Below are 12,989 nucleotides of genomic sequence, written 5' to 3' on the forward strand. Positions count from 1 at the left end.
CACACTTATACTGACATCCTTACAGACATGTAAGGAAAGAGAAACAGACTCTCCAGAAAGCTGTTTGACCATCCTGCTCCCTGGCAGAACCTTTGATCAGCTATAAGATTGTACAGTGGAAAAATAACATCAGAAAATGTAGACTTTGTGCAGCGATTGCTGTCATTGTAACTTGTTGACCCAATTTTCTTTCAATACACAGACCAACCTGTCTGGAGCCACTGTCAATTCTAAACATACCATGGGCTTGCATGTGGTGATGCGCCAGTTATTTGTTTTGTTTACTTGTTTTATTCCTTTACAAGTGTTCTTTTGGGCAGGCTAGATATGTCTGAGAAGGCTAGATATGTTGGCATCCGGCAGTCAATTTAAACATGCTGCATTAAAAAATAAAAGCTTGCTTTGATTTAGAAAGTTCTTGTACCCTCAGCATGCCTTCACATACCAGTAAGTATTCTTTGAAATGCCATTATTGTTGGCTTTGTAGAGACTAGGGCCAAACAAATGGAGACTACATCGATATTCTAGAGCTGCTTAAGTATTGAAACCCAGTTCAAAACATCTGGAGCTATTAAAAAAAAAACAAGTAAAAATGACCATGAGGCTGTGAGGCTGTCAGACTGTCAGATGGTATGGAGGGAGGCAATGGCCTCATGGTATTGTCACTGGGCTGTTGATCTGTGAACCTAGGTTCAAATCCTGATGTGGCAGATTATGGAATTTGAAGTTAATAGAAAAAATCTGGAATTAAGGGTCTAGTGACGACCATGAATCTATTGTCAGAAAAACACCATCTGGTTCACTAATGCTATTTAGGGAAGGAAACTGCTGTTCTTACCTGATCTAGCCTACATGTGACTTGAGACCCACAGCAATCGGTTGACTCTTAACTGCTCTCAAGGCAATTAGAGATGGGCAATAAATGCTAGCCTAGCCTGTGCCACCCTCATCCCTTGAATGAGTTTTTAAAAAAACTGGTTTTATCGAGAAGGAAATCCACTTTCTTTCTGTGTTGTGACCTTATGTGTAGTTCCAGGCACACAGCATCATACTTGAACTCATACCTGCACTGAGCTGAGTGGGATAACTAGAAATGACTTCTGTATGCCTCTCCTTCCAGCATTCCCTTGTCTTGAGACTAAATTGTATAGAAGGCAAGGCCTCACAGAGCTAATGGGATGGTGTTTACTTCAGCTATTTTTGGTGCTGAACAAGGGATGAATGATAATCAGACCACTGGGAGGTTACCTATCTTATCTCTGGATAGTTGGAATGGACAGAATTTGATCCCCAAGGAGGCTTTGGCAAGTGGCTCCCAGTTAGAGCACAAGGAACCCTTATAGAAAGAATGTAATGTCTATCTTTTTGGCTTTGTTTCTTATTTTCCTAACTTGTACTATGTATATCTAGAATGTAGTGTATTTTTTCCTTTATTTCTTCTTTTTTGTTGTTCCTAAGGTACTTTTTCCCTAAGATGATGCCCTGTGTTGGCGACACTGCACACTTTAAGCTGTACTCCTGTTCTTTTGCAACTCGAGTACATATGACAATAAACATAATTCTAATTCGAAGTGGCTAGTTTGGTTGTTAGTTGGGTGGAGGTAGCAGGTGGAAGCCCCACTGCTGTCCCACTTCCACCCCAAATCAACGTTATGGTGGGATGGCCTCCGGACAGCCTTTCTGTCCCATGGACAATGAGGCCCCTAAGTGGGGCATTTGATCCGCACCGACGAGCCTCATTCAGTCACCATTGGTATTAACTCAGCAATGGATGGTGGGGAAGCTCACTGTGTGGGGAACAAGAGAAGCAAATCCATGTGATGGGGTCAATGGAGAGGCCTCACTCAGAAGCACTCAGTGACTGATTGCGGGGAAGGGAGAGGGGATGGGGTTGCTAAGAGCCATCTCTTGTCCTTGCAGCCAATAATTCCCCTGAAACCCTTCTAGCCCCATCGTTCACCTGTGGCTTGAGTACAGTAAGCCTGGTCTGGATGCATATTGCCTGCCTGGAGCTGCTGCAATGCAAAGAGCTTGGTTGGGAACTCTTGCTAGGTGGAACACCTTTGATCTCAGAAATGATTTGTTAAGTGCCGAGAGGCATTTAATTCATTCCTAAAAGAGGGAATGTAGCTCTCAAATGGGTGGGTGAAACCTCCATCAGCTTCATCAAATCCAGTTCTTCTATATCCGCTTCCTTACAACGCGTGAACTCAGTTTCACATCGCAACAATGGCATTGCAGCATTCCCTCAGTTATTGTACTGAAAATGTCAAGCTTGTGTGCTATGTTGATAGAATATGCTATCTGAGCTGAACCGGACTGCAAGTTATACTACTATCTCAAGAGTTGGCCATACCCCTTTACCAACAAGTCAATTGTGTAAACTAGGATGTTGTAGCATATGGTGATTTTACTTTAAAAAACTATCTCTGTGCCCCATTGACCTTTGTATTCATTCACTTTGGCGTCCAAATGGGATCATCAGTGGCTCTTGACTTTCTTCCCAGGATGACTCTTTTTTTACGAGCTATGGCTCTGCCTATTCCAGCAGTGTGATTTCAACTTGTTTCATAGCAGTAAGACAAACCTTACCCTACTCATTTCAAGACCAGCCCAGCTTGCGACCACTCCAGCATTTCACTGCACTCTACAGGAATCAAAAGATTAATCTCCTGGAAAACACCACAAGCAACTTGGGAGAGGGAGAAAAATGATGGGGGTGGGGGAGTTTGGGGTTCTATACGCTGATTTTTAAAAAAAACAGTACACGTAGTTCTACTATAACGTGTCTTATGTTAACACCAATTGGTTGTAATGCGATTGGGTGAATAGGGAATGCTGTTTCTAAAGCACGATCTTTTAAAGTGTGTGTTGGCTATAACACAACTAGATCGCCAACACTTCAAGTGTTGTTTGCATTGTGCAATTTTTGTGTAGCACAGGGTCGCCCAGGAACACAACCATCGCATTCTGGAAGAATTGCCTGCACGTTTCTTTGAACACCGTGGACTGTGTCTAGAAATATTCAAGATGAGAAACAAAGCTATTTTGCTGACCACCAAGGCTGAGTAGGACCGTGGGTATGCTTCCTGAATGAAGAGGCAAGGTAGGATCCCAAGATCACTAATACAACATTTAGGTTCAGTATAAAGACAGCTTTGTGGGATTGTGCGTAGCCGTGTGGCTGGCTTCAGGGAACAGAGGTGTGAATCTTGAGGAAATGGAAATCAGCTTGCAGCAAAAGTAGGTAGGGCCACACAAGTGGGCAGAATGGAAGAGAAGGTGTATGGCATGCTTGCCTTTATTGGTCAGAGCATTGAGTGCAAGAGTCAAGATATCATGTTGCAGCTTTATAAGACTTTGGTTAGAGTATTATATTTTGTTCTGGTTGCCACATTACAGGAAGGACATGGAGGCTTTGGAGAGGATGCAGAAGAGGTTCACCAGGATGCTAAAACAGAAATTGCTGGAAAAGCTCAGCAGGTCTGGCAGCATCTGTGGAGAGAAATCAGACATTTTGGGTCAAGTGACCCTCTTCCTCAGAACACAACCTGATGGTGGAGCAGTAGAGACTGAGGGAAAACTTGGTAGAAGTCCACAAAATTAAGAGATGCGTAGACAGGGTTGACAGGAAAACCTTTTTTTCCCTTGAGTTGAAATGTCTGATATTAGCAACAGGGGGACATTTCAAAGGAGATGCGAGGGGTAAGATTTTAAACAGGGAGTGGCAGGTGTCTGGAAGGTGCTGCTGGGGTGGTGATGGAGGCAGGTACGATAGGGTTATTTAGGGGACTTTTAGATAAGCACACAAATATGCAAGGAAGGGGGGGGGGAGGATATGGACCAAGGACAGGCAGAAGGGATTAGTTTAATTTGGCGTCAGGATTAGCAAAATGTCGTGGGCCGAAGGACCCGATCCTGTGCTGTACTGTTCTATAAAACTTAATATTTGAACACCTTCAGAGTAGCACTCCCTAAATATTGTACTGTCTGCCTGGACTACCCATTCATTGTCTCCATTGTGGCTCTCAAACCCATGCTTTTCTGAGCCAACAGTGAGAATGGGACACCTGACCCAAAGTTTACCCCAGTCTACTTTATGGATTTCTCTCCCTCTCTCTCCCACTATGGCTCATGCATGTGATCTCATATTTATTGCTAATTAAAGTCCTCAAAGAATTTGCCGTGCAGAAAAAGTGTGAAGCACAATTGCTTGGCAATCAGTCAGTTACCATGTTAAAAACAATCCCCCTGTTATTCTTTTTACTAAACATTTCCCCAGAAACATCGCTCTGGTTGTAGTTAAATCCAAGGTGACGTTACTCATACAATTCATTGACAGGAAGAGCACACAATGAATCATTAGTGAGAAAGCAATGAATCATTTCTTATGATGTATGGAGCTTGAGGGCACAAAGCCAGTGACATCCTCCCAGAGTCTCCATTACGATATCAGTCTTGGCATCAACTTCTTGCCGTCCGCTAAGTTTTAGTCTTGTTGTTGAAATGTTGAAGCAGAGAGACTGAATTTCTGATCTTCAAGTCATCCCATTGCCATCAATCACTGCATTCAGGAAGTGAGGTCTAGTCAGCTCAAATCTGACTGAATCATGGTTGGTGCTCATTCTGACAATGCTGAAAAGCATTCACCTGAGGACTGAGTCAACAACTCGATGGTATGGACTAGAAACAGTGTCATTCCAGCTAGAAACAATAGAAGATTGGAGAAAGATGAAGCTTATTCTTACAGATTTATAATGGTCAGAAGGAAGCCTGACTGAGTGCTATCAATTCACCAAATTTAAAAATGACGAAGTTGTATTTATATAGTGCCTATTGATACCTCAGTACACACCTAAACGGCTAGGACAAAGTACTTAGTGATGCATAGTTGCTGCTATAATGTAGGATTGTGAGATCCTACAGTGTTCCTGAGTGGGATGTAATTGGAACTACTGTACTTTATATACTAAACAGAGGTGTGAAGTACAGATATAGAGAAATGCTTTGATTTTAGGGTGGTTAACCACTATGTATGCTCAGACTTGATTTGGGCTTTCTGAATCAGTCTCTGGCACGTTCATCCAGCTCGCACTGATCCCAGCTCACACTCATCCCAGCTCACACTCATCCCAGCTTACACTCATCCCACTCGCACTGAGCCCAGCTCACACTCATCCCAGCTCGCACTGAGCCCAGCTCACACTCATCCCAGCTCACACTCATCCCAGTTCACACTGAACCCAACTCACACTGCCACACTGAGCCCAGCTCACACTCATCCCACTCGCACTGAGCCCAGCTCACACTGAGCCCAGCTCACACTCATCCCACTCGCACTGAGCCCAGCTCACACTCTTCCCACTCCCACTGAACCCAGCTGACACTCATCTCAGCTCGCATTGATCCCAGCTCACATTGATCCCAGCTCACACTGATCCCAGCTCACACTCATCCCAGCTCACATTGATCCCAGCTCACACTGATCCCAGCTCACACTGATCCCAGCTCACACTCATCCCAGCTCGCACTGATCCCAGCTCACACTGAGCCCAGCTCACATTCATCCCAGCTCACACTTATCCCAGCTCACACTGAGCCCAGCTCTCACTCATCCCAGCTCGCACTGATCCCAGCTCACACTCATCCCAGCTCACACTCATCCCAGCTCGCACTGATCCCAGCTCACGCTGCCACACTGAGCCCAGCTCGCACTCATCCCACTTGTACTGAGCCCAGCTCACACTCTTCCCGCTCACACTCATCCCAGCTTACACTCTTCCCGCTCACACTCATCCCAGCTTACACTCATCCCACTCGCACTGAGCCCAGCTCACACTGAGCCCTGCTTACACTGAGCCCAGCTCATACTGACGCATTGAGGCCAGCTCACACTGGTTCATTATTTCCTGGAGAGGTGAGACTTTTCAGATTTCTAGTCTCTGTGTATTTCACTGGCTGCTCAATGTTGACAGAGGCTGTGATCATTCCCAGTATCCCTAAACTTCTGCTTTAAGGAAGAGGAAATGTGTGAGCAAGCTGCTCAGCCCCTCAAAGTGATCGCTGTATTGCCGCTTGGCGTAAGGCCTGGAAAACCAAAGAAGCTGAGAAGTTATTCCTTTGTAGTGCAGGAGGATTCGCGACCAATCTTGTAGAGACTGATCACCACATTTATAGCTGCTGATGGGACATTTTTTGCTTTAATCAAGCTTTGTTTAGTTTGTTTGGATCATGTTCCTTTTTACTCATCAGTTACCTCTGAGAATGGCTTGGGTGTATGTCCAGCTTGTGGATCCATTGCAGTGCTGAGGAGGTGTCACACAGTCCGATGTGACATCTATTGGATGAGATTAGTTTGAGACTCCAGCTGCTCTTCAGGAGGATGTTAGAGAAAACCCACAGTATTGTGTGAAGAAGAGCAGGGAAGTTGTCCTCCATGTTCCAGCCTGTAGCATCAGTACCCCGAGAAAAGAGGTTTGGTCAGGTTATTTGTTAAAAAATCACAGGACACCAGGTTACAGTCCAAAAGGTTTATTAGAAAGTGCAAGCTTTCGGAATGAGGCTGTGTGCAAAGTGACTGCCACATTTCCTATACTGCAACAATGACTACACTGCAAAAGGTGCTATAAAAATGCAAGTCCTTTAGGTTAGCCACATCCTGAAGGGGCACTTGCTTTGTTGTTTGTTGCCTAGGTAACACGAAGGTCAACCTGAGTGCTCCATCATCCCAGGACCAGTGCAGGAGGCTGGATCAAGTTAAAGCAGACTTGGAGAGAGGGTGGAAGCAGTGGGAGTGTGTACATTATAGTTCTCAAAGTTAAAAAAGGGAAAAAAAGATTAAACGGAAACCTATTGAACGATCTAATTAAGCCGCGATTAAATGCTGCCAGATAAGCTTCATTCTAACAACTTTTGCTGGGCTAACCTTAAACAGCCTTCAGCTGCTGTGACCCATTTTAGCATTTTTATCTCCTGACCATTAGCTGGGTTCTTGCATAACCCATGAGGTCACCGCATTATAAGTACACATTTCCAAGACGATGACTGAGTTTTTTCCCTTTCGACATGATTCTAAATTTGGCCAGCCAGCTCTCTCACAAAAATGCAAGGAAAGAAAAAAAATCCCGAAATGTCGTCAATGAAATGTTCCCACCCAGACTAGCGCTGGTGGTTGGGACAGGGAACTGGCTGTATTCCCAGAACACTTACACTGCAGCAGGCCTGGAAAGGCTTTAAAAAAAATCTTGACAAGGAACAAATTTATAAGGAAGTGGAGGAAAACTATGCTGGAATGCTGGCTGGAGCTAACTTCTCAATCTTGCTCTCTGGGAGAAGGGGAGGTAAACAATCATGATGATGGCAATGATGATGATGTCTGGCGGTTGCGAAAACATGAAAAGCAGAAAAAGAACACATTTCCTTCTGAGGGCAAAATGTGTTTCAAGTGCAGGTGACGAAATGCCGATAAAATGTGTGAGTTAGTCTGGAAAGGAAATGTGTTTAGTAGTGGTCAAATTGTAAATGGCACCCCTGGGGTTTCTGTGGAAATGGGAGGAGGGGTGAGGGTATCGGGGAAGGCTGCTATTTTGCAAATAGTTTGTCTTTTTTGAAGAGTGCCAAGCTTATATTGAAAATAAGCACCTGGACATTGTCATTTCCTACCCTGAACTACCGCTTCAGGTGGTCAATGAAACAAGAGAGCTTTAAATAAACACTGCATTCTCCTTGGTCTATTTTTAGTTGCTTTTTTTTGCCTGACTCCCTTGCTTCCCTGCACCAAAGTCATTAACTCCTCACCGATGGAGTGATTTCAACAAGCACCCGGTTCTGATCTTGTTCTGTAAGGCTCATCATTCACAGATGAGCTCTTGGCAGTGAAGAATGGCAGACAATTTGACTATTGGGACCATAAGACCATAAGACATAGGAGCGGAAGTAAGGCCATTCGGCCCATCGAGTCCACTCCGCCATTCAATCATGGCTGATGGGCATTTCAACTCCAAATTCTCCACATTCTCCCCGTAGCCCTTAATTCCTTGTGACATCAAGAATTTATCAATCTCTGCCTTGAAGACATTTAGCGTCCCGGCCTCCACTGCACTCTGCGGCAATGAATTCCACAGGCCCACCACTCACTGGCTGAAGAAATGTCTCCGCATTTCTGTTCTGAATTTACCCCCTCTAATTCTAAGGCTGTGTCCACGGGTCCTAGTCTCCTCACCTAATGGAAACAATTTCCTAGCGTCCACCCTCTCCAAGCCATGCATTATCTTGTAAGTTTCTATTAGATCTCCCCTTAATCTTCTAAACTCCAATGAATACAATCCCAATCAATCACAATTGTGCCTGATCTGACAATGTCTCCTTTACCTTTCAAAAATATACTTTATTCATAAAAGGCTCTCTTTGTGTGTATATATAATATGTAGTCACAAATGTAGTTCATAGTGTCACAGAATTCCTACAGTGTGGAAACAGGCCCTTCAGCTCAACAGGTCCACACTGAGTTCAGTACAGGTGTATATCAAGTAAACAAACAAAGCATTGAACTTTGACTCGATCCAATAAACAAAACTTGGAGGTGCCGGTGTTGGACTGGGGTGGACAAAGTTAAAAATCACACAACACCAGGTTATATTCCAACAGTTTTATTTGGAAGCACCAGCTTTCGAAGCTAATGCTTCCAAAACAACCAAAGACATCTCTTATACATACAATACTAATATTTACATGTATTTGAGGCACTGGGAAGTGCGATACCTGAACAGACTCCCATTTACCTTCAGACAGTGGTCTTTCCCCACTGTGCCTTGGCAGACGCTGCCCCGTGCTTTAGTGTGTCCATCAGCACATAGTCCTGGACCTTGGAATGTAACAGCAACACACAGTCGAGGTCCACTCCTTGCTCTGGAAGACCAACATGTTTCGGGCAGATCAAAGAGAGTCTTTCACTGCATTGATGGTCCTCCAGGGGCAGTTGATGTTTGACTCAGTGTGCATCCTGAGAAACAGACCGTAGAACACGGAGCTGCTCGGAATGAACCTCAACTAAATCCACTGCATCTCTGTCCAGACTTCCTTTGCAAAGGCACATTCCAACAGGAGTGGTGTGACAATCTCTACCGCCCCCACAGCTGCTTCGAGGGCAGAGTGCGGTGACGCAGACAGACTGGGCATACATGAAGGATCTCCCAGATAGTGCCCTTCTCACCAGCAGCCAAGCGATGTCTTGGTGAAAGTTCTGGCAATGAGGGATTCTGCCAAATGACTTGGACAGTCTGCTCAGGGAATTAGGTGACAGGATCCACCCTCTTCATTTTCCCTCAGGGTCTCAAGGACACTACATGCTGAAGCCTGACCTGTCCACGTCTCACTGTGCATCTGTTGGAATTAATGCATTATGTTCAGGGGAAGGGATCCTAACTGATTCCTGTCTCCTCTTAGTCCAAACTAATGCTAATTATAACATTCATAGCACCATCATATTGCGCTGACGGGAGAAATCAGGGAGTGAATCATTCAGAGCTCTAAGTTAAATTTACTGTTTGCTACGTGCTGGGCAAACATTTTGACAGTTTTACTTATTATTAAATGTTAACACAATGATCCGAATCTAATGCCCATACCTCTGTACAGAAAACAGACGCTGAATCTTCCACAATGCCACACTAATTCAGTGTCTGTTTCCCTTCTGTTCATGAAGTGCTCAAGATTAGTGATCAATACCAGTGATCAAAAAATTGGCTGTCTTACTTTTGCTGCTTTTATAACTGGCTCCATTCATATGCTGGATCACAGTTAGGTCATGCAACATAATTAATACAAATGCACTCTTAAAAAAAACAGATCTCTGACTGACACGAAATGTCAAATCAGAGTGTTCACCATCCAACAACCACGAATCTTATAACACTGAAAGAGACTATTTAGTCCAGAGAGACTGTGTTTGCTCTTTTAAAAAGCTCTCCAGCTAGTTCCATTCTCCACTATTTGACCCAAAGCCTTACATTTTGTTCTTTTTCAACTCCATATCCAATTCTTTCTGAAATTTACAATTGAATTCGCTTCCCTACTCCTTCAGGCAGTGTATTTCTCTCCCTGTTAACACAAACAATACATTTAATAAAGTTGGGGGGGGTCTGGGTGTGAGCTGTCCAACCATTCGGGAATAGTGTTATCACCACATTGTGTCCTTCAGGGCAGCGCAACAGAAATAATTGTGTCACGAATTTTGAGGACCACTGTGGGCACATTTGTCGCTGATGATCTGGGAAAGGTGGGGGTACCTCATCCTGAATAAGTTGGAGCTGAGCTTGTATCACAATGGATCGGCACAGGGGAAGGAATGTAGCAATCGCAGCTGCCAGTCCACTCGCTAACCAGGTTTTTTAAAAAATGGGTTTATCAATATCTTTTACAGAATAGCCACATTCCCCATTTGGGTCTCATTTGTGTTCAGGGCTCCAGGCTAAGCTGCATGTCAAGATCTGTAAGCAAGCATCTTTATTACTGGCCAAGAGGTTAGCACGACTATCTCTTGGCTACCTCTGGATTCCAGGCCTGAAGGTTGAACTGCACTAGGATCTGGGATTTGCCCCCAGTAGGGTATTTGTTCCTGGAACAGCAATGCTTGTGTTCATTTCCATTGCTTTAAGCATTAGATGTGGATAACAACACAAAAAGTCTTAAACAGCTGTTTATTACAGCTCCTAATATATACATATTACAGTCAGTGTCTGGACTAATATTATGCTATTCAGTTACAAACAGAAACATCACACTCAACATGCCATGCTTCAAGTGGCCCCAGTTAAGCTGGATTCTGAGACCTTTATACCCTCAGGTCACATGCTGGTGATATCATGCCTCTTAAAGGCATTTTTGACATAGCGGGAGATGTAATAGGACAGGCAGTCACACCAGCAGTGTAGCTGGTCAGATACATTGACAGAAATGAACATTTGTCTTGAGTCTCCTGTTAAACTACAGCTTCGGGTTCTGCGCTGCACCGACAGCTCTGGGAAGGACGGTGTGGCGGATTTCATGCTAATGGAATAAGGGATATAAACAGTGGGGAAGTTTGGTAATTAGTGGAATGGTCGGGGATACTAAAAACCATTGTTACCTCATTTATCCTTTCCTGTGTTGCCACAGTGGATGCACATTAGAAGTACTTTATTGGTTGTAAGATGCTTTGAGGCATCCTGAAGAATCTTGCATAAAGGCGATTAATGCCTTCCTTCCCCCCCCCCCCCCCCTCCATCCTGCTATTTACGGCAACATAAACACCTATTTCATTCGGGGGAGCGGACGGGGAAGCTTGTAGGAAACACTTTGCTGATTTGAATTCGAGCTATCTGAAAAGTTAAACGGGGGGGGCTCACAAGCTGAGTGAGCAATACTGCCCTGAACAGACCGAAAACTGACCCGAACGACCAAAGCTGACCCCAGCATGGCAGCACGGTCCAGGCTTAAACCACAATCTTGTTGTTGTTGACAGACACCTTTGCTGCAAGATAACAAACAGCAAAAGGGTGAAAAGGTCATGGAAGTGAAATTGCTCTCCTGCTTTGTGCTGGGAGGGGGCACCAGTTGAAGCGTGGAAGTGTCCTGCTCTGAGTCCCATTCATTGCCGGGAACACAATGCACAATGGGGCGATATGTGTGCTAAGTGCACCGCTCGTCTGTCGTATGCCATTAAATGCTGCAAATCCCTCCCCGTTCCTGCGCGGAAGAGCCTCCTTTTGCACAGCAGCCCCTCAGTAAAGAAGGAATACTCCCTCCCACCGTAATTTAGCAACGGGGAAAAAGAATCGCAGAAAGAAGAGCCCAATATGTTGAGAAGTTGAAAGGAGAGGGGGGGAGAAGGGGGCGTGGAATTGCACTGAATAATCCCACAGGAAATCTTAACCGGAGTCTCTCAGAAACTGCACCTTTTCCTTCCGACTGTGTCCCAACTCCCCTCCCCGCAAGCGGGAAAGATACATTTCGAAAACACATAGGCCGTCCTACTGAGGCTGAAAGGTGGCCCGCATATTTACGCGGTGAGTCAGGAATGCGGAGCTCCACACCGCCTCTCCCATGAGTTGGGAAGGCTCTGTCTCTGTCTCTCTGGAGAGAGTATTGTGCTGTAGCCCTGCTGCAGTACGGCTTGGAGTCTGCACACACACACACACCGGAGGAGAGAGCGAGAGAGACACACACACACACATACACATAGATACAACACAGGAGACACACACACAGGAGAGATAGATAGAACAGATGAGATACACGCAGGGGAGAGACACATACAACAGATACACATAGATATACACACACGTATGAGGCAGAGGAGAGAGACATAGATAAAGCAGAGCAGACACAGGAGAGAGAGACACACACACACATCCATCCGAAGATCCGGCTTTCCCCCCGCTCTGGACTCTTGCCGAATTGCATCTGCCCTTTCGTTTATTTAAAAACCCGGTAGCTGCTTTGAGCATGTATGAAACGGAGATGAAACTGAAGATCAGAGTCAGACGGATCAAAGAAGGAAGGGAAATCCGAGGTGCGTATTGAAAAGTTTAATTCTTAAAACAAAAGGCGAACTTTATGTCTGAAGTTGCTAGCAGAAGCGAGTTGCACCGACTGTAATGTATCTGTTTTTTGATACACCGTGTGTCAGCATGAGCAGGGCCTCTGCTGCTGTGGTGTCAGGAGATGGGGTGGTGGGTGGTGGCAGTGGCATTGACAGATAAGAGGCAGGGGTCCTGAGGTCAAGACCGTGAATGACCTGGGAGCCAGTATTAGTATGAGCTCTAGCCCCTGCCCCTTGTTCCTGCATCCTTCCCTTCTCCGCAGGCGAGAGTGAGCAGACTTGGGATGGTCACAGTGAGTGAAGGGTTAATGGAAACGCTTAAACAAGGAATCCAGAGTTAACGTGATCTTATCCATAAAGTACAGTGTGACAGCTGAGAGAGAATGCTTTGTGAATTATGTAATGACAG

The 12,989-nt window shown here is 45.0% G+C and overlaps 1 protein-coding gene across 2 annotated transcripts in view; it reads left to right on the forward strand.

The window, feature by feature from the left end:
* LOC122557954 (dual specificity protein phosphatase 8-like) overlaps nt 1-12,989 on the forward strand; it is a 224,242-nt gene that overhangs the window by 187,414 nt on the left and 23,839 nt on the right. Inside the window, exon 1 of one of the 2 annotated variants that reach the window (XM_043706219.2) lies at nt 12,008-12,550. The exons of the other annotated variant lie outside the window; for it this stretch is intronic. Within the exon in view, the coding sequence (XP_043562154.2) occupies nt 12,484-12,550 (67 nt within the window). The 5' untranslated portion in view covers nt 12,008-12,483. Of the gene's footprint in view, nt 1-12,007; nt 12,551-12,989 lie in introns of those variants that run through there. 2 annotated transcript variants of the gene reach the window in all.

Source organism: Chiloscyllium plagiosum, unplaced genomic scaffold (assembly GCF_037043375.1).
Source record: "Chiloscyllium plagiosum isolate Xiang-an unplaced genomic scaffold, Cpla_swu_hap1 HiC_scaffold_18, whole genome shotgun sequence".
Lineage (NCBI taxonomy): Eukaryota > Metazoa > Chordata > Chondrichthyes > Orectolobiformes > Hemiscylliidae > Chiloscyllium > Chiloscyllium plagiosum.